The sequence below is a fragment of the Aptenodytes patagonicus genome, chromosome 10 (genome assembly GCF_965638725.1).
Source record: "Aptenodytes patagonicus chromosome 10, bAptPat1.pri.cur, whole genome shotgun sequence".
Taxonomy (NCBI): domain Eukaryota; kingdom Metazoa; phylum Chordata; class Aves; order Sphenisciformes; family Spheniscidae; genus Aptenodytes; species Aptenodytes patagonicus.
Window position 1 is genome coordinate 3,012,007 of NC_134958.1, and position 22,741 is coordinate 3,034,747.

General features: G+C 39.9%; 1 protein-coding gene across 3 annotated transcripts in view; it reads left to right on the top strand.

Annotated features, from left to right (window-relative positions):
* The window catches only part of SLC12A1 (solute carrier family 12 member 1), a 53,657-nt gene that overhangs the window by 25,350 nt on the left and 5,566 nt on the right, over positions 1-22,741 (top strand). For all 3 annotated transcript variants that reach the window (XM_076347801.1, XM_076347799.1, XM_076347800.1), the window contains exons 13-24: positions 802-925; positions 1,852-1,953; positions 3,825-3,980; positions 5,692-5,791; positions 5,878-5,989; positions 9,979-10,119; positions 11,997-12,103; positions 12,979-13,061; positions 16,355-16,498; positions 18,502-18,633; positions 18,866-18,977; positions 21,409-21,495. In XM_076347801.1, coding sequence (XP_076203916.1) covers positions 802-925; positions 1,852-1,953; positions 3,825-3,980; positions 5,692-5,791; positions 5,878-5,989; positions 9,979-10,119; positions 11,997-12,103; positions 12,979-13,061; positions 16,355-16,498; positions 18,502-18,633; positions 18,866-18,977; positions 21,409-21,495 — 1,400 coding nt within the window. The remainder of the gene's footprint in view (positions 1-801; positions 926-1,851; positions 1,954-3,824; positions 3,981-5,691; positions 5,792-5,877; positions 5,990-9,978; positions 10,120-11,996; positions 12,104-12,978; positions 13,062-16,354; positions 16,499-18,501; positions 18,634-18,865; positions 18,978-21,408; positions 21,496-22,741) is intronic.

Genomic DNA, 22,741 nt, shown 5'->3' on the forward strand with positions numbered 1-22,741 from the left:
AACTACCCGTTTCCTTATACTCTATTTTACTATAAAGACATACAATTTAGTTGAACCCTATGTGCCAAATGTGATATATATTTACACAACACTGACACGTGTGGGAGGAAGAGGCAGGGAAAACACTATGTAGAATGTTTTTCAACGGAAATAGGCAGGTCTTATCACCCTCATGCAGGGGTGAGCATTTCGGATCATAATGTTCCTTTGGTCAGAGCTCAGCTTTGCAGCAGGAGCGGGGGATACACGTGTGCTCGTTACAGATAGCTGCAAGGCCACTTTCAGGACCACTTCTATCTCCTTACAGAAAGCCACCCTGTAAGCGCAGGAGTGCCAGGAATACGCACGGGAGCCCTCAGGACCATAAGGTTCAGGTGCTGGCAGGTGTCCTCAAACAGGCTGTCCAGAAGCTGTCTGGGCAGCAGCAATGCGGACAGAATGGGAACAGAGGGCATGGGACAGAAAGATAACCTGTACAACTTACACCAAGCCACTGATTTGTGCTTCGGCTTCCTCCAATTTAGACTCTATTTGGCTATTCAGTTATTCTTTTTTTAAAGCACTGAATAAGTATTAAATGCCTGTGATTCTGTTTTCCCACTATATAATAATATAGTAGGATATTGGCTTATCACCTTATTTGAATTTTTATGTGCCATAGCAGTAGATGTACTTGAAATACTAAGATAGATTTAATTTTTGTTTAGCAAAAGCCTAGCAAGCTGTCACTCACAGACAGTGAACTACTTCTGATGTAAGAAAGCACTGCTTAACAGAATTAAGTTCTGATTTGTCTACCAGGCTCTTTGCAAGGACAACATCTACAAAGCGCTCCACTTCTTTGCCAAAGGATACGGAAAGAACAACGAGCCCATCAGGGGATACGTTCTCACTTTCGTGATTGCTATGGCATTCATTTTGATTGGTTTGTATATCGTTACACAGCTGCTGTAATCTCATGTTTTGAAATCATATAAACTGGTATTTTAATACAATGATTAGCTACGGTTAGAAAAATTTCCAGTCAGGTAAGCTCTGACATAAGCCCAAGCACACTCAAAGCCCTGGTAGCAATTCCATTATTCTTAAAGAAGGCAAAAATAAACCAACAGGGCTCTAGGAATATCTCAGCGCCACCATAACCTCACTGTCAAAGATGCAGAGTAGGTGCAATTCCTGCTCACTCCACTGGAAGAGGGCAATGCTTAGAACTATATCAAATAATGCAAAGTCACCAACTTTGAAAATGGTTTTCCAGTTTATATTGCATGTAGCTCTGAGGTAATTCTGAGATAATTAGGAAGCCTACTCTGCCAAGCCTTCCCCGCAGTCGGCTCCAAAGCAAATCCCAGTTTGCCAGTACTGGTGGCAGAAAATCCCAGCTACCATATTTAGGGGTGTGGAGATTTTTAAATTAGTTTTCCAAGATTTGAAATTCAAACTGTGTGACACTAAGTAAATGGGAAGTTTAGTAGAGAAAATTCAGATTGCCATTTCAAAAGCGAAACAGTACGTTTTAACGGTAAGTCTTTTGTGAAACACATCTGTCCTCTCAATTATGTATTTAAAATTCTGAAATTTACACCAGATCTACGTCATTAAGAGCCAGTCTGTAGAATCAGAGTAACCTTGCATAGCACATAATATTATTAAAATCAGCATCAGCAGACATTACTTAATATGAATGAAGGTACATCAAGGTGGCCTTAAATTAGTACCATAGGAAAATACCCAACCTCTCCCTAGATGACAAATTCAGACAGTGTCCAGATTTAATGCATCGTCAGGAAAAAGCTACCCAACAGTCTAGGAAACTGGTGCCTATGTCATACTTGTGTGTGTGTCTTGCAGCTGAACTGAATACCATTGCTCCCATCATCTCCAATTTCTTCCTGGCTTCATACGCTTTGATTAATTTCTCCTGCTTTCATGCCTCATACGCGAAATCTCCAGGTGAGTCTGCATTCGCCAGTGATTTAAATGTGGGCTTCATAGCCTGATCTCTGCAAGTTTTTGCCTGTATATCAGCGAAAGCTGCAGTACCTGTAAAATATCTAAGCTATGTGATCTGCGGTTTTACTGCTCTCACTGAATATGATGACATTTTATTTATCTCCAAAAGATAAAAATAATGGCTCTAGTCTTTACATTCCCTACAGTTGTACAGGATGAAAAAGACTTTGGTGGATCCCACTGGAGCAGAAAAGCTCCTCCTCAGGGTGGTTTTTTCCCCTCACTATGACACAACACGGGTGGATAAAAACCTATGCCAACCCTAGCCACATAAAGTAAGCAAGGTACAGTGGGGAGCCATTATGCCGCCCTCCTCCAAATCTACAGTGAAATTTGCAGGAAAGTCCCTAAGAACAGTGATTGCGCTAGAAGTGATACTGCCTAGAAGGGAACGTGTAGAACAAGAACAGGTCCACCAAACAGCATCAGCGCAGCTCTGCAGTGGCTAGTAGCAGAATTGTAGGGTGAAGCGCAATGAGGTCCTGTTCAAGGGTGACTTGAGAGCCCCTCCCTACATCTGTGCAGCAAAGGAACATACTGGCTTTCAGGCTTGTGCATCGCCGCAGCAGAGTAATTCTCATCATCTTCGTGAACGAAGGGGTGACACCTTAAGGACTGAAGTCAATCAGCTGAGCAACACTGGTTTTGGCACACAGGAAAGACAATTTCCTGCCGCTGTGAATCAATTATTCAATTCCAGGAGCGAGGAATACATTTTTGATTTCCAGTGTGAAGAAACTGCAGTAGTGACAGAAATGCCTACATCAACTTCCTTCCTATAGATCTGCACAGTGCCATTTGTTCCGAGGGCAGAAAAGATGAGCGCTTCTGCTAATTACCTGCACAGCTGAACAAATGCAGATCTGCTCTACACGGCTTTGGAGCTGAGTAAAAATTACCTCTATAGACTCCACGTGCGTGCATCTGACTCTACTCTGCCACTACTTAACATTTCAGACAAAACTGCAGCCATTTTTCTTTTCTCATTTCCTCCAGTTAATTTCTGCCATTTCACAGCGATAGACTACAATAATTGCAAGGCTGCAGGACAGCAAATTTCTTCACAGCAGGACCTTCCCATTCCCTCATTACAGAGATGATCCAAGATAGGGTTGCTCAGCCTCTCCTTGTATCTTCCGTGTTTTTTCCCCTTTCCAAAGAGTCCGCTCTGTAGAACACCTGGCAGAGACCTGCAAACCACGGAGGCTCACTGCTTGCCTCATCATTTTAATTGGTAGCAGGGGATGGATTCAGTACTGCAGCTGAAGAGCAGCAGGAATAATATCTTTTTAAAGTCAATTACAAATTATTTTATTTTTCTGCAGTGAGGCCAGGCAATTTCCAAGTTTAAGACAGGTGCACTTACAGTATTGGGATAAACTCTCCTCTCAGCAAGTGTTTAGCTGCCATTAATAAGTTCTATGTATATGCATCAAAAGGACACAGTAGCCAATTACCTGGAGTTACGGGAGAATCTGTTTTCAGGTCTGAACCAGTGAGCATTAATTTGGCAAAAATGCATATAAACAGAATGGCTACTCAAAGCCAGGCTGGACAAAGCAGTAGGAAAGGGTTTGTAGTAAAAGGCTTGTAAGACCCAGTACTCTATACCTATAGGAATCTGTATCAGCCAACACTTGAAAGTATCTGTTGATAGTCATGATGCCTGAGAATTTGCACATATCACTCCCACCCCTTCTGACAGAGCCTGAAACAAATTGCACATGGGTTTGTATGCGCAGAAATCAGTGGATCACCATTTGATCAATGTATTTTATGCTCTTCCAATTTCCTCAATTCTCTTTAAACAGGTTGGAGACCTGCATTCAGATATTATAACATGTGGGTGTCACTTTTTGGAGCCCTGTTGTGCTGTGGTGTCATGTTTGTCATCAACTGGTGGGCAGCTCTCATCACTTATGCCATTGAGCTCTTTCTATATATTTATGTAACATATAAGAAACCAGGTAAGGCCACAAAACACTATTATTTTGTGTGTATGTTATGCAGCCAGACTGGATTTTACAGGAATTAATTCTGCTTACAGAATTAGACATTACTTTTTCTCCAATACCTTTCTTAGAGGGAAGTCTGGAGCATCCCATTAAATCCCACTTTATATAATATAGATTAAGATGATAGCCTGGTGAATTTTTGCCTGTTTAACAAGCACTTCAAGTATGGTTCAAGGCTTTGTGTAAACATTCCAGCACACCAGTTTATTCCCACCACATCTTTACTACATTTGGGCTTTTACTTGAGCATCACTCGTAATTTTTTTCCATCCACACACAAAACCTTACCTGAATTTTGCTGTGCTCTTAGCTGACTCATCTGGGGTCCTCACTCAAAATGTAAACCTGCTGCCCATTATAGAACAAAAATGCAAGCTGAATTACTCATGAACTGATCATCCTCCAGCACCTCCCTACAATTCCTCAGTAAATCAAGAAAGATGGGCACACTTTACTGCTGGAAAAAACTGCTTAGTAGCTCAGCAAATCACAGGAGCTGTCCTCAGAAATCTCTGCGCTAATACAATACAGCACCAGTATGAGACTGCACAGTCTGGTTATTCATATCCACGACAAAACTAACCCCGGTCCAGATCTCATTGCTAACCATCTGAATTGCTTCTGCAGTAGGAAAAAAATGATACAAATAAAAGAGGCAAGTTTCCCAGCAGAAGATGTGCTTCCATTGCAGCTAGCTTGGGATAGCAACACCTGGCTGAGCCTGGGTTATTCTTTTCTGTGTATATCGCTGCACTGTTGTGTGTCCTCCCTATCTGTGCCCTCGTACCCACCGGGATGGTCTGTGGTTCTCTTCCTGTAAACATCATCAGCTGTAGGAGAACGCACCTCTCACAAGACAGTTGGCAAAAGCATTTGAGGATTTCCACCCTTTCCTGGTGTATTGCCAGTGTCCTTGCTGCAGAGCAGCAGCTTAAAGCTTGGTTAAATTCACTGAGGACACTGTACAAAAGCTATCTATCTCCTGCTCTCTAAGACAGTGACTTTTGTCCAGCACTTATTTAGCAGCAACTGAAGGGTTCAGAAAAGACTAATATTCCTTAGAAAAGAAGACCTCTACACAAATCTCCACTTAGTTGCGCTAAATACCTTGGCATAACGGGACTTGATCTGCGTTCACGTAGATCTCAAAGTGTGGAAAGCTGTTTCGCATCTGTCTCCATCCACCAAACAGCTGTACAATAACGAGAAAAGATATATATGCCAAAATTGGTTTTGGAGAACAATTTTTGACCTATATAGTAGAACAGAACTACTTGGAGCTAGCAATGTTCCTTCCCAACGGTTTAATTTGAACTTCCTGAAATTCCACACCAAATACATGACTCAGGGCTGTCCATTTTATACATGGGAGAAGGATACAAAGTTAATGGAACAGAGAAGAAAACAGTTTTTAAGCAGAGGAAGAACATTCCCTACAATTTTTATATAAAGAATGAGATTATTTATTTGCATGTTTGCTTTTGCATCACACAAGCAAAACCTATTCTATTATGAAGCACAAAGAATGACAGCTCTGTATTTATGAAGCACGAGAGAATATACCCTGCTTTGGCTCACAGATAACATGATTGCTGACCTTTGCAATAGAACACAGGGAAAAGCCCATGGTTTAATACGCATTATTTATCTTTCTTATATGCAGAAGTAAATTGGGGCTCTTCTACACAGGCTCTTTACTATATTAACGCCTTAGACAGCGCTCTGGCATTAACTACAGTGGAAGATCATGTGAAAAACTTCAGGTAAGATTTCCAGTGAACAGTAGAATGGCTTATTCTGAATAAGTACATCACCCGATTAAAAACAACCTCTTTTTTCCTCCTGACAGACCCCAATGCATAGCATTAACAGGAGCTCCTATGATCAGGCCTGCTCTGCTAGACATCACACATACTTTCACAAAGAACAACGGGCTGTGCATCTGTTGTGAAGTGTACACGGTAAGGTCAACTCATATAAATCTGAAAATTCAGCACCAGTGGGTGCTGCAGATCTCCATTACACATTTCACTCTCACTCGGCACACAATGTTCCCATTGGTGCCGATGGGCGTCTGTGCAGACCACGAAAGGGATTCACACTGAGAATGAATCTTGTCGTAAGTCTTGACAAGAAAGCTACCGGCTGATACAGAGCCTGCTGGTAAATGCCTCATTGAGATGCATTTCAGGGTTCATAGTAGATGGACCATAAAACGGTTTGAAAAAATAAAGCATCACAAGGAAAGATTTTTCTTTTTTTTTTTTAAATGGACACAGCAAGGCTTAAAAACAAACAAACAAACAAAGCATCCCAATTTAAAAAAACCACCAAACTTGAAGGATTATAGTGCAAGAGCCAAATTACCTAGGCTCTATTTTCAGCTTTGCCACTGATTTGCAGTGTTGGGGTTTGGCAAGTAATTCAGCTCTCTTTGCAGTGGTTTCTCCAAAACTGTAACAGTGTTAATTTTGAGGATAAACATGCTCTTCTGAGATCTAAAGAGAGGAGCAAAGTATATTTCTAGTTATAAATACTCAGGAAATGATGTACCTTAAAGGATGAAGATCTAGTCTCTCATCAGGACAGAACAAAAATAGATGGGTTTGTAGTGTAGAGGAGAAAATGTATTTTAAATATTACAATGACCTTTTAATTTTGAGAGGGAAAAAAAACCAGCTCATGGCACCAAATGGGGCTGCAGAATCTAACTAATAGAGTCAGTCCAGGCAAGATAATGTATTCCTGTACAGGAGCGTAGGAATAATTCATTTGATGCTGCCACATTGCACAAAGGGAGTACCGAAGATCTACATGTGATTCTTCCCAAATCAAACGAATCTATAAAGAGTGAATGGTCCTAATTCTTCTCTACTGTAATTATTGTTAGCTTTCCCACTGCATTCAGTAAGCGTAGAATCAATCCCAGCAAGATCCTGAGACTATGCATCTTCCTAAAGTTGAGTTTCAGCAAGTTTTCTGAATTCTTAGGCCTGTCTCTCTAATATTAGTACTTTCTATGGAGAACTGAGATTTCATTCCTGTCTATGCAAAAAACTAAGTCTATTTTGCTAGTATAAGCATTTTCATTGTTTTTTAAAATTATTATTTCTTCAGCAACTTAAGCTAAATTTAATTTGGTTGGTAATAAAAGTGTGACACAATGAACCTTTGTGATTTGCAAAATTGTGGTAAAAAGCAGATGATAAAATTCCTAGGGACCATATTGAAGAGTAGCCTACAATATATATCGTAACAAATACAGCAAGACTATTTAGCCATAAATGTAAGGCCCAGCATATTTTGCCTCAAAAGCTGACATGCTGCTAGCTATGCATAAAGTTCTGAGACACCATGCCAGACAGAACACCTTCCATTCCTTTTTCCCAAAGGGCAGCAAGAAACTTTCCAGGAACATGGTGATAGATAGTTCAGAGATAGGTAAAATAAATACGGCAACTGAACATAAAGATGATTTAAAAGTTATTTGTCTCTGAGGTTGTGGCTGCACGTTGGCTTGAACAGCCTGAGTTTCTAGTAAAAAGGGCTACTCTGCTTTTGCTCCCTGCCTTCACGTAAAATATTTTTGCAAGGTTAGTCTTCATTCAGTCTGCAAATTCACTGGACTCCTTGTACAATTGCACAAACATTAACACTAACACAAAGGAGGAGTAGGGAAGGACACAGATGGGCTGTCATCTGATAGAAGGGTGGGACTGTCCCCTCGGCCAGCAGAAACATATTGTGCAAGCCAGTTGTGAAACTATCCTCAGGCACTCTCCTTAGAGAGACTGGGAAGAAGGGTAAGGCTTTTCTTTCTCCCCTCCTTACCCACAAGGGAACTTCAACCTTATTGTTCAACTTCTTGTTCCCAGCTCTTCACACTACTCTTCCAACAGCCAGGATCAAGCTCTTTTTAAGTTACACCCATTAAATCCAAACAAACTCCAGTAAAGTTACTAGCACCAAAGAATGTAGCATGATCTCATTAAAGGACGATCACATGGACTCTCCTGTCCTTTCCCTTGTACTTCCCAAATAGCCATGAGGAGTTCAGAAACATACATGAGGGACAACACCTGAGCGAGCATCAATACAGCCTACTTTTGATCAGGTCTTTTAATATATATATAGATAGATATATAAAAAAAATTCTAATGAAAAAGGCACCGATAAAAACATGATGTATGAAATCTGCCAGGTCATTTCACAGCTTCTTTCTCAATGCTACTGTCTGGTTTTTAGATGGAACTAGCTGGGAAGTTTATTTTGAAGGCCTTCCCTACTTTTCTAGCAGCCAATGCCAATTCACTGAAAGTAAATGTATTGCAGTTATTTCTACATCTATATAAATGTATAGTACATCCCATTTTCTTCCAGGAAGGCAAAAAAATTGTTTCAGTAAGGCTGAAAAGTTTTAAAAGAGGGACGCTTTGGGTTTACATTCAAAATCACCTTTTAGAAATTGATTTTTCATTTTAATTACGTGATCCTTCCCATACATTTTATTTTGGAGAGAATGTCTTTCAGTTCGGGTTTTACACTGTTCCTGAATGGGAGATAAATTTTGAGCTTACAGTATTTGCTGTGGACAAAAAAAAAAAAAAAAAAAAAAAATCGAAATGTCCCTCAGCTCTATTTTAACCAGTTTCCCAGCTTAGCGAAAGAAGCTACCATATACTAACTTACTTTAAATGCGAAAGATTTAAATATGAATTTTGAAATACAATCTCCTGAGCATGAGTTTACCAAGCCTTCCTAGTTTTATATTATAGGAAACTTCTACTGATTTCTCTAGTTATCTGTTCGTTGGAACCAAAATTGGAACTTGCCAGCATCCTCAAAAACATTAGAGATTTTAAAAAGTGCAAAGGAATGAGTTCTGCACAAAATGAAACTCTGCAGCAAACTAAAGTTCAAAACTATCTGTTTATAAAAAACCAAACTGGTACCACTTCTCGAGTTAGGCACACAGAAATACTCACTGGATTCCAAGTGCTTCCAAGCCAGCTCCATCTTTCTGGCGCGTCTAATTACTGCTTCTGTCTCTGACGTTGCTGGACACGCTCCCACAGTTTACAATTCTGCTCTTCTATTCTGCCTTGGAAAGCAAAGATGACCTGTCCAGCCCAGTAACACTAAAACCAGTATCTGAGACTCTTGAGTGCCTCTCTCAGAGTTTCATCTTCACTGCAGAAGATCTGGACTACTGATTCAGCTTCCTAAAGACAAAATGAAAGGGAATAGACAAAGCCTAGCAAACCTTAAACTCAAACTTAAGAGCACAGATTTTTTTAAATCAATTAAATTCCAGATACACACTTCCCAAACTTACCTCAATCTTTCTAAAGGCCATGCTTGCAGACTTGATGTCTTCCCTGGGCCTAATCTTTTGGGGACCCACTGCCAGCCCATTCTCTGCTGCCTAGTCAGTGTATCATGTCTTGCGACTTGGATATGCACATGGATTTTGTCTCATCAAATTAGCAGATGACCACTGGAAGAACCTGGTGACAAAGGCATTTGCACCTTTAATTGTATGGCAACAACCCTTTTCTCTCACTATGAGTAGACAGGAGCTTAACCATGTATATTTAGACCTGCTGAGACTTGTTTATGTAGTCAAGTCAGGGAAGGACTTTATTCACTCTGAGCTGCTTTATCATACCTTAGATATGTTTCCAAGATGTTACAATCCATAGTAGTCCTTCTTTCTGTCAGAATCACTATATTTAAGTAGCATTAACAGCCTCAGCCCTCTCAAACAGAATGTGAATTATGTTACCAGCACAGTTCTTTTCAAAGGGCTGAATCTCTGTGGACTCTTTTTGGAAATGTATTTTTCTGACTCTCTCCATTTGCTCCCACAGCAGACTAGGTAACTCCTTCAAAATCACGGTGTGATGTATAATACAAAGCCTTCTTAATAATGTTTTATTGTATCATGCAGGGACCACGCAAGCTGTGTGTTAAGGAGATGAACAGTGGCATGGCAAAAAAGCAGGCCTGGCTCACAAAGAACAAAAGAAAAGCCTTTTATGCAGCAGTGGCAGCTGACAGCTTCAGAGATGGAGTCAAAAGTCTACTTCAAGTAAGCTTTTTGTTTACAGAACACATAGAAGAGCGTTACATCAAAGCATCCCTTTACGGAAAGCATTACTGTTTACTTGTTAAGAAGTCCTACGTATATATGGATAATGTTATAAACAGAAAGGGCGTTCTGGGGGTACATGTATTTATATTACAGGTTATTTCATAAAGAGATCTAGTTCTGGGCTATGGAATGATGAGACAAGGCAGACTGATTCTCTCACAAATGAACAAGACACTATTATAAAAAGAGAGAGGCATCTACAGGGCAACATATGAATGTCTGTGCAGCCAACACTTGATACACTTCAATTCTATTGTTTGGTATTTACACAGTGTATTAAATATCTGAGAATATTTTTGCATTCGTTGAAAACTGAAAATGTATAATAGACATTTTCTGCAAACAGAGAGAAGGCCATCTAAATAAGAGAGTCTGCAATATTTTTCTATTACTCTAAGAATAGAGCAGATCATTTCCAACAGTCCATTCAAAATGGCCTTAATGAAAGCACAGAGGCACTGTTTTCATAGTTCCCATCTCCCCCCCCCCGCCCTCCCACATATGAATATTTCAACATACAGGTACTGAGGCAAAATGTAGAGAAAATTCCCATCCTTTGCACAAAATACACTGCTGAAAAGACATTAGTGCAAACTGAGACAGTAGGAATTGACTAAAATACTCTGGGTAACAGTCACCCACTGGTAGCCTACCAGGGCTCCTCGTACGCTTGCTGAATGGACAGTACAATTGAGCAAGATGAAATATTATTAATAAAGATCCCTTTGTTCTATCAAAGCCTCACAAGGACACTTCATCTTGGGTTTATACGTTGTCTCAGTAGGAGATCCTTCTGATGTTTCTGAGAACTGTTACAGTCTGATGATCTTTTCCTTTCCATTCCTACTTAAACACTATTGCCAAAGTCAACTACTGGACCACAAATAATTCCCTTCCAGCAAACAGAAGGATAACCACATCATCATTATTGTAACCTAAGGACATCTGCATTGCTTTGCCAACCAATTATTCATTTCAATGTAAACACTGCAGATGTATCAGTGCTACTCAAAATACCCCACCAAGGTTCCAACAGTTTTTATCTATTTTCTTTTTGCTAGTAGTAAAAATTGGGAGGTGTAACAGCTTGACAAGCTGGTGTATTTGTGGGTCTCCTCCTGAACCTTCCCAAGACACTGAATATTCAGATTTCTATAAAAATCATGTTAGCTGAATCTAGATCTGACAACCCTTACTTGTTCAGGTTTTAGCATCCAGACACAGTTTTGCAGGCAATCTAATATCTTGACAAACCATTTGCTCTTCCTGTTTATAGACTGTAATTTTATCTATAAAGCACGCTCAGCTAATTTTGGATAATCTTTTGGAAAGAATGCAGCAAACAGAACAGCAACAGTTCCTAAGTTCACGGGAAAAAAATTATTCTTAAGAGGGTATGCCTCCTCTGCATATCTGAGGTGTTTTAAGCGACTTTAGACCCAGTTCATCTATTGAGTATTCCAAATCTGATAAAAGCTTTATGCTATTATGTTAGAATGAGCATACAAACAGTGCTTGAACTCTCTTGATTCCAAGTTATTGAACCATTTTAATGAGAGCATGTCAGAAGACATGCAAATGAATGCTAATTTAGCAAAACTACATTTCTGTCATCTAAAATCATTTATAGTTGGAATGATTTAGAGCTAATCTTTCTGCTTTCTGCATGAGTATGAGCATGAAGGACATTCATGAAATGCAATCTAGTTGTAAGTGTCTCCAGAACATTACTTCAGTTATCTTTTGCCATTACTTTTCATTTACAGTAAAAGCATGTGTGTGTACCTTCTCAAGCAGTGTTTTAATATTGTTAGGCCTCAGGCTTGGGTAGAATGAAACCAAATACCTTGGTGATTGGATTTAAGAAGGACTGGAGAAATGCCACTGCCATGCAAGTTGAAAACTATGTGGGCATTATACAGTAAGTCACAGTTCAGCATCTCCTTTTTTACTCCTCTTAGACTAGATTAATATAGCCTTTCCATACAGAATCTGACGTGTAGAAACAATGTAAGAAAACACCTACAGATCTGGGTTCACACATGCTAGCTCTGTAACAGAAGTTTCTGCCCATTAAAAAAAACGCTCCTTGGCTTCACACACCTAGCAAGATCTGCTTAGCAAACATCTGGCACTGTCAGAGCTGATGTGGCTTGACAATGCTACATAAAAAGCCGCACTGCTGTCAGCAGTGCTTTTGCAGAACTGTATTTTCCCATTTTTAGTGGGCAGGAGCTCAGAAAAAAAACAACCCTTAGGGAATAAGAGAACATCATGGAATTCTTCTTTTAAGCCTAGGAGACAGAGGAAGAGCCTTGCTTCAAATCTCATGTGTGCCTAAGGCTCAGCAGCTCTGTGGGTTGGGATTTAGCCAGGAAACATAATTTAGAAACAGGCTTCCCAGATTCTTGCTCAAAATTCACTTGTAAAGCTTAAGCGAGTTAAAGAACAACAAAACCCACCCCAGCTTTGTTACTTTCTCAGAGAAGGGAGAAAAAAAAAATTACCCAATGGCAACCTAGTTCCTAAAAAGTGTTGTCAGAAAGACCCATTTCAGGAATAACCTATCTGTTCCCGTGCCCAATGATACACTTTTTTTAAATGAGGGAAGAAATTTGACAGTACTTTACTTAATCCTGGGCAATTCCTTCTGCAATTTTACCTAAAGCAGCCTAGTACACGGCAGTAACACCTCCCTGTGAGCACTAACAACTTTACTGATCTGCCCAAAGTAGCTTTCCTCATTGACATACATGGTGTGAAAGGATATTTATTCTTCTTTTTCTTTCTTTTCAGTGATGCCTTTGATTTTGAGCTCGGCATGATTATCGTTAGAATTAGCCAAGGATTTGATATATCTCAGGTCCTCCAGGTTCAAGGTATGTGGTGAATCAATAGCTTAATATCTATGCTGGTTACATGCTCAGCACGAGAAGGAATCTGACCGATACTCTTAGAGTCGCCATCTGGTTTCTAGAACAGTTCCTACACCCGTAACTTCTATAGTTCCTCCTTGCTTCTGCAGTTTCAATCCTGCCCGAAATCCTTGCTGAAGCACGGGCAGTGACAGAAGGAGGCCAAGCCTCACACATTAAGGGGCTCCGCACACCAGAGAACTCAACTCCCAAAGCGCTTCCAGCACAGGCACAGACTAAAGCAGTAAAATCATGCTGTGCCACAGCAACCCGTCACTCTGCGGCATGTTTCCTTCCTGCTCTTGGCACATCTTCCTCCCTCTGCCTACCTGAGGTCTCGGGGACTGGCGGGAATCAGGAAGCTGCACTTTTGGTACCGCCTCTGTGGAACGCTGGGACCCAGAAAGTTCCCACCCATGCAAAAACCTGGAACCCACAGGAAACATCAGTTCTCATTTTCACCTTTTTGTTCATTCTTCCTTAGGTTAGCGGTGCGTATCTCAGGGGGAAAGGGAAAACCTTCCACCATACCACACCGTTCAGGGAGACATGCCATCTGGGTGGAAAAGGTAGAGGGAGACAGAGCATGCAGGCAGCTGCACCCAAACGAAGGGCTTCCAAGAGCCACATACAATGGTGGCCTTCGTTTTTCCTCTTCATCTTTAGGACACAGGGGTCTTACCGGTTCCTCAGTTACCCTGAGGAGGGAATGACTCCATATAAAAACCCCGTCAGAACAATTCTCTAGGTTTTCAGTATGATAATTTTCCCACTTCTCGTAAGTTCGTCCACTTGAGCAGACAGATACAGCCTAAACCTGGACATTACTCCTAGCCTCCCTTGTCCTCCCCACCAGAGAAATCTTTTGTGTTATAAATGAATTACATAAAACCTATAGACAAGGAACACAGGCAGGCATAAGAAGAATGGCGACGCTTTGCTGCCGCCTGCTGTAAATCTGCCTCCAGCTTCTCCCCAGTTTCCCAGAGACACACAGACCGCAGTCAGGACTGCTGGGGAGAACACCTGGAAAGGACATAAGTACCTTAGCTAATTAAAACCAAAATTAACTCCCCATTAAAGAGGACGTATTCTAGGATGAGGCGACCCTCAAAAGCAAATCACCTCTCGGAATTAAAAGGTGCCAGAGACTCCTTTAAGAAACAAGGGAAGATGAATATTCACCCAGCAGACTCTCTGGCAGCTTGATGCGTGTGGAGAGCTACAGGGCAAAACTACGGGGACTTAAGAAAAAATTCCAAACTAATCATGCTTTTTTCCTCCCCCTTGCTGATACCTCAAAGAGATCTGCCCGTCTCTTTGCTTGCTGTAAGTCAAAAACTGACTGCTCAGAAGACAGTCATTAGAACACCAGTGAAATTACAGCAAATACCAATTTTGCATTCTTACAAACTAGCAAATGTTCTCCAAGTGTTAAGACACAAGAAATCAGAAAGAATTAGGAATACAGGGGAGGGGGGAAAAAAAAAAAAAGGAAAACCCTCAAATATGCAGAAGTGTTTAGAAGCAAAGTCTCTGTAGTGGAAAAAAAGAGATCACTGTATTCTATTATACTTGCTACAGCATTCTGTTTAATAGAGAAACTGAAAATTTAGTTTTGAGTAACCATCAAGTTAGTGTCTATCATCATGTCTAATAATCAGAAGACATGGCTGTCACGGATTCTAAAGTAAAAGAAATATTCTTTTCTGTTGGCAATTAAGAGTGCCAACAGAGCTAATAATGTCTAGCTAGTGAGGGTTTGGGTTTGTTTGGTTTTTTAAAACACAGTGTCTTAAATGAATCTACCTCGCTCTTAGTCCATGTATTACTCAAATAGAAGTTTTCCTTATGAAAAAAGCTTTCTGCAGGCAAATGCCTGTATCATATTAATTAGTGCCTCTCCATATTCCACAATAACACAGCACTGTGTCCAGGCGGCCAAGAAGGCCAGTGGCATCCTGGCCTGTATCAGAAATAGTGTGGCCAGCAGGAGCAGGGAAGTGATCGTGCCCCTGTACTCGGCACTGGTGAGGCCGCACCTCGAATACTGTGTTCAGTTTTGGGCCCCTCACTACAAGAAGGACGTCGAGGTGCTGGAGCGTGTCCAGAGAAGGGCAACGAGGCTGGTGAGGGGTCTGGAGAACAAGTCTGATGAGGAGCGGCTGAGGGAACTGGGGTTGTTTAGCCTGGAGAAAAGGAGGCTGAGGGGAGACCTCATCGCTCTCTACAACTACCTGAAAGGAGGTTGTAGCGAGGTGGGTGTTGGTCTTTTCTCCCAAGTAACAAGCGATAGGACGAGAGGAAAAGGCCTCAAGTTGTGCCAGGGGAGGTTTAGATTGGATATTAGGAAACATTTCTTCACCGAAAGGCTTGTCAAGCGTTGGAACAGGCTGCGCAGGGAAGCGGTGGAGTCCCCATCCCTGGAGGTATTTAAAAGACATGTAGCTGTGGTGGTGCTTAGGGACATGGTTTAGTGGTGGAATTGGCAGTGCTGGGTTAACGGTTGGACTTGATGATCTTAAAGGTCTTTTCCAACCTAAACGATTCTATGATTCTAACACATGGCACCTTTTTCTAAGCAAAAGTCTAATATTGCTAAGATGAAATTGTTCTTTTATATTACTGAATTTACAGAATTGGTTAGCTAAATCCTACATCTTTGCAGCGAATGCTGAAAAATCAAAACATTAAAAATATTTCAGCACAGGCACTGATCGCATATTCAGGATCTTTGTGTATTTCTGCGAATCCCAAAGTCCAAAGCCATGTGACCTTGTTCTTAGAACAGGGACCCAAGGGCTAGAACTCAATACACCGGCTTTCTAACTTTAAGAAAACAGCTTTCCTAATGTGTATTCAAATTCTTGGGGAAAGAAACCAACCAAACAAATCCACAAACATAACTCAATAAATAGTATCTTATGTAATAATACAATAAATAATACTATAAAATACAGTAATACTAATTTCATCTGGAAGAGGAAATCTGAGAGCAGCTGAGTAGCACTTTAGCACACACCACTGCTGTAGGCGTGGGCACCCTAACTTAGGGTGTCCAGAGATGACTTCAGCTTCTTCCTCCCTATTGGTTTGCAAGGAAAAAGCATTTTAAAAGAGTTTTTCCTCCCAGCAGCTTTACATTGTGCGCAAAGTACCACAACAGAAATTACATCACCGCCATTATTTCACTAAGTGATTTAATTTAAAATAGAAAGTGATGTGTTACCAGTTCCCTTACTTTTCCCAACATACAGAGGAATTAGAGAAGCTGGAGCAGGAGAGATTGGCACTGGAAGCTACCATTAAAGAAAATGATTTTGAAGAAGGAAAAAGTGGCATCTGTGGATTCCTCAGAAAAGCCGGCACGCTCAATATCTCAAAACATGAAACAAAAAAGGGTAAGTTCCAAAATGACAACTTCTCCCCAACCCTTCAGGGCATCACATTTTCACCAATATGCAAACTGGACTTTGACTCCAAGGCCAAAACTCCTGAAGCGCACAGAAGCCCCTGGAACAGGACCCACCCTGTGCAAACCTGCCTTGGTGGCCACAACCTTGTAATGCAGCATAGAGTGAGTGTCCTCTGCTGGTAGGACACGCTACCTCGTACAATACAGCTACTTCCCCCCCCTCATTTGCTAGATGAGCTTCTCAGCTCAGCTTACGTTGAATTCTATTTGTCAAACATAGCACATGGTTATTAAAGTTTGAGGAATACAGAACAAGTTGGGTTTTGTTTTGTTGGGTTTTTTTAATAGGGCGTTTTCAGTTTTTTAACAGAGACCTTTTCTTCTCCTCTTTAAAGAAAACAGGAACATATGCACAATATTCAGGGAACAAGCAATCTCACTTTACTCAATATACACACACACACACACACACACACACACACACAGAGAGTACCCAGCCGGAAAACAGGTAAAATAGCACTACTGCTGTATATTCTAAGCGTAATTTCATAAAAATGCACAAATGAAGGTGGTAAAAGTACTGAAAGTACATATACAGCATGCTGTCAAATAACTAATTAACACATAACTTAAATGTGTAGGCGATGAAATCAAAATTACATTTCAGATATAGTAAAATGATACAGAAATACAGACAGAATCAAAGGTCTCATTTCACAATTGCTAGGCTGTAATGGTAATGACCAACCTGAAGCCATGCTTGTATGCAGGCAAGTATTTTCAGAATTTTCACCTGCAGAGACTATTACATCTGGCTGTGCACGCAACTCCCACAGGTATCAAGAAGATCTACAGACTGAAAACATAACGTGTCATTATTCTTTACTTGGCAGACTTCAGTTCATTTTACAGGTTTCAGTAGAAGATATTTTTATAACAAATACCACAAGAATGTGCACCCCTGTTTCAACTACCCTTTGTGATTTAGTTCAGAAAGGCATAAAGGAAATACATATTACACACTTAGGCTCTATATATGAGATAGATGGTGTTAATAAATATCTTCGGCTCTATATATGAGATAGATGATGTTAATAAATATCCCTGCCTCTCCGTTTTGCTTATACATTCATCCTCCCCAGAGTTGTTGCATCTTCCAGCATAGATGCTAGAACTGTAGAGGAAAGCCAATAACTGCTTTAGAACTATCCTGTCCACACTCTAGAAATACAGGAAAACCAAACAGAGCATTTTCAGAACCTAGAAGATCAGAGTAAAACCTCTAAAGAAGCCTGTCTGCTCCATTTAAAATACTGCTCTGACACAGTCTCTTTGAAATCATTGAAAGAGAAGCAGTAATAAAGCCACGGGCTTCAAAAGATGGAGTGAGAGAAGATATTGTGAGTACATAGGCAAGACTGTACCTTTTAAAGCCAGCCAAGCAAACAGCAAGAATTGAAGTTTATTTTCAATTAACAACAACCCTCTCAAGCATAGGGAAGTTGCCATATACGCTTATGTTTTCTGCCTTCCAGTCTTAGCTTCACCTGTGCTCTCGCTGTACCCTGTTAGCTCTCTTTGTCCACCATTACTGTGCATTTCAGGGAGCTCTGTATCTTACAACAGGCAGCTGAGCTTGTACGTGATGCAAAACGATGCCATTTACTTCTAAAATCTGTCAGATATTTCCCAATTGCTTTTTAAGGCCCTAGTGAATTTTAGGTTAACTAAAAAGATCCAGAGAACAAATACTCAGATAACCCTTTTCAAGATGTTATAATCTAGTGACAAAGTATTACACAAGCTTTGGTTCCTGTGCGTACTGGTATATTAAAAGTCCTGCACTGTAAATTTTTTCCAGATTTAAAGTATAGAAATTATGTCAGAAACAGTTCATTTTCCTGAAGCTTTCTCTCCACTTGGCTCCCTAAAGCTACTTGTTGCCTCGCTTGTCAGAAATCCTTCCACATTTTTTCTTTCTCATTACAGAGAGCACCATTAACACAGTACAGTCAATGCATGTGGGTGAATTCAATCAGAAGCTGCTAGAAGCCAGCACTCAATTTAAAAAGAAGCAAGGAAAAGGTACAATTGACATTTGGTGGCTGTTCGACGATGGAGGTAAGGAATTCAAGTAAGAACCGCAGGGAGAGAGATTTCTGTGTTACCAGACATAAAAACAGACTTGGGAACTTGCACAAAACTGTTTTCTTTTAAGATTACGTAGTCAATTTTCTGTCTGGCTTAAACATTTTAAGATTAACTTACGTCCAACACTGCCGAAGTGAAGGATGGAATTTTTACCACACAATGCACTAATTTGATCTTCCTGCAATTTTATATGTTCCTCCAGGTCTAACAATCCTAATTCCTTACATTCTAACTATCAGGAAGAAGTGGAAAAATTGCAAATTAAGGATTTTCACTGGAGGAAAAGTCAACAGGATTGAAGAAGAAAAACTAGTGTAAATATAACTATATTTGCCTCACCGTTTAAAGACTTTGAATTGATGCTGAATATAATGCATATACAGTGGGAAGCTGGGAATTTCTCAGCACAACTGGTTTGTTGTACTGTGGGCAGCATGCAAAAACAGGATGTCCTTGATAGAAAGGTGTTGAGCTTATGGCATAGCCCTCAAGGCTCAGTGTAAATGGTGATTACCAAAGGAAACTCACATCCAGCAATTCTTCCCATTAATAGTTCATATTCCCTTCTCTAAGAGCGGTCTGCACTCTGTAATGAGAATATAATCAGTTTTATGGGATTTACATGAGATTGTCCAGTTAACAGCAAGTGAAATTGCACATGAAGCTTCTCATATGCAAATACCGTAGACAGATAGCTCACATAAATGTGATTAACCGTAAAATGGTAAAATGCAAAGAAGGTAAAGAGCAAGTTAATGAACTTTAAGACAAAGTTGACTTGAGTTAGCTTTTTAAAAAAAAGTCTAGATTTCATAATCATCATTCGCCTTCAAGCAAATGAAAGGTACTAATATAAACTTATTTTCACCATCACCGTATACAGGACCTTTCCTTCCAAAGCACTTTACACACTAGAGGCACAGCCATTTCACCACTGGTGGAAGCGGGCCATTTTGGGATGGAAGTCAGTAACTGCTTAACAAAGAGCAGCAGCATCACGTAGCGAGTTAAAAACAACATATCCAAGCAAAACTCCAGTGGAAAACAAGCGAGATTGATGCAAGGACAGGAGTTAGAATTTAGCCAGCATCACTAGGATTATGACGCAGTGCCTCCAAAAGACAGCTGCCACAGGGATGCTCCCTTAAGCTTTTGCTTTCACATAAAGCAAACTTTACTCCACTGTGGTTCTGTCAGTTGTCAGGATTACCCTAAAGTTAACATACTTCTGTAGAAGAGATTCACAAGTGTTTGTACAAACTGTTCTTATCATTGGGTAAAAAAAAAAGCCTTACAGCCGCTCAAGGACCTGCAGGGAAGTGTTCTCTGCTCCCTGGCCAGAGTCTGCCCAAGCTTGGCTGTTCAGGACCGCAACTGGCTCCTGGATCTCGGCACTCAAGTCTCCAAATTTCGTTGAGAGGAAGTAGGAAATTTTGACATCAAGTGGGATTTGTCAAAATATGACAGATCTTCACAGAGGCAGTTCTGGCACCTGTATACACTGCTTGTCCTACAAAAGCCAGAGTGAACAGCATGGTCAGTACAGTTGACGATGACCTAGTTTGTCTCCAGGAAAACAGTATGTGTATGTATTTCTACCTAAACACTAGCTTTCCTCAACAGCATAATACCCACCACACACAGAAGCCTTCAAAGAGACAAATCCAGAGGCCAGGTGGCTCTTCCATTCCCTAGGTAGATCGAATACAACAACATCCAAGTACAATTTCATCCGTTGTATTTCCAAGTCAGAAATTAAATTTATCTGGACTTTTGCTAACATGTAGTTCCCCAAATATTAAAACCTTTCCACAGAAGTTGAGACTTTGCTCTTTTTGGTGTTCAAAACAAGGATTGCCCCAAGGGACATCAAGATTTATACAAGCAGTGTGTTCTTATTATATAAAAAAAGAACAAGTAAATTCTCAGGTCATAAGCAAATACGTATTTCTATCATGGTTTGCTCCTAGGAACTTTCTGACCTTTACAAATTCCAAAGCTTATATACCAAAAAAGAAGAGGGAAGAAAAAAAAGAGGAAAACAAAATAAGATACAAGTTCCCAACCATGCTTCAACCAAAGGCAAAACTGACCTAACTAAACCTCTCTAACCTCAGCACAAACACACACAAAGCTATAAACTATTCCTCCTGCCCACTGGGGCAGAAAAGCAAAGTATTTTCTTTTATGAAAATATGTAAAGAAACATGTGAGTAGATCAATATAAATTCATAAATGGGAAAGATTCTTTAAGTATTGCCTATCAAACTTCTGGACCAAATTTTCACCAACACATACACTACCAGTGTTGTACATACTCCACGCACAGAATTCTGGTAATAATAGAATAACAGAAGCCTTTTCTAAGTATTGGAGAATTCTGTCCTATTTTGTATATTGAATTCCTATACTGTATTTTGAATATTTTTCCTTTATAATTCAAGCCTTTGCAAATATTTAAAAGTACCATTTTTTCCCAAAATGTAAACACCCTTCCCTCTGTCTGCTATTCATTTCTATTTTTTGTGATTTTCATCGATCATCAGTTAAATGAATTATACTACAGCAATCACATCAATCCAGTTCTGTAATTGGAAACTGAAACACTAAAGCATTTAAAGTAATTTGTCATATAGTTAAAGATAATGAGACAACTGCGTTTGATATCTTAACTCATTTATGAGTGCTCTTTGATGCAAGGCACTCAGAAATATAGTGATAAAATGTTCTCTCTTTTGTTTTCAGGATGGCTTCACTTCTAAGCAAATTCAGAATAAAATTCGCTGATATTAATATCATTTGTGATATCAATATAAAGCCCAACAAAGAGAGGTAAGAAACACTACCAAAATCCATTATTTAGCAGCAGGCCTTTATCAAGAGCTTGTTTCTTTTATGTCGAACATTAAAAAAACCAAAACACACCACAAAGAATAACACTGTCACTTTATTGCAATCATTTTCCAAGTACCTAGAGCAGGAAAAAGAAAAGAACCTTTTAACAATCACAACTCAAAGGGTCAAAGCTATAGGCAGCCCTTTTCTTTATGTTGTAATCATAAGACTTAATTTTAATAAAGACTAATGAGACACCATACTTATGAGCCACTAAATTTAACAGGCATTTTATGATGGCTTTTCATATCTATTTACATTGCAATAGGCTTCACTTCATCATATTATTCAGTCAGTCACAGTTCTCTTGTAAACTCACCATCTCTGCCAACTCAGCCTTCTGGGTTTTACCATGAATTCACAAACTTAACATTTTTCTGGCCAAACATAAGCATACTTCTCCTCTCCCATGAGGACAATATTATAATACTCCCCTATCACTCAAATATAATGAAGATTCGATGTTTTTAAAAATTAACGCTTTTAGGCAGGAGTTAGGAAGTTGGTAAAATAGTGCTCAGGAAGCTCCACCTCCAACTGTATTAACCAAAAAAAAAAAATTCTTCAAGTCCTTGCTTTCTAAAAACGTATCTCTATAGAAATCACCTATTTCTTCTGCTTTATGTAAACAAAAGCTTATAGCAGGTTGGTCAGGGAATAACTGAATCCTAACTCAATTCACAATATTGCTCTTGGTCTTAAAGATCCTCTGAAAATGTTCTCACCTTGCTGTGCTCTCTTCCATCCCATCCCTTCCTCCCCTCCTGATAGGTCCATAGCTATTTCATAGTCAAAGGGCTCCTCTTCTCCACCCAAAGCCTTTCCTCTGAGCTCAAGTGCAATCTCAGGTTAGTCTCTTAATCCTCCTGCGTCCCGTTTCTACACACACACGTAACTTTGCAAAAACAGTATTAGATTCACCAGTGTTCCTACAGTGCCTTGGAGATTTTGACTTAGGAAATGCAATTAAGGAATATAAAGATTTTATTACTAGATACCTGAAGCCACTTATTAGTGCCCTCTTGATCTCTCAGTTAATATTTTTTAATTATATAAAGAACTGTGCAGAATACTTCTCTTTTTTCCAGTACTATGCAGTGATTTTACGTAAATAAAAGCTATCAAAAAGAATTCATATCTGGCGTTAACATAAAAATCAAACACATTTGCTGCATCAGCACTA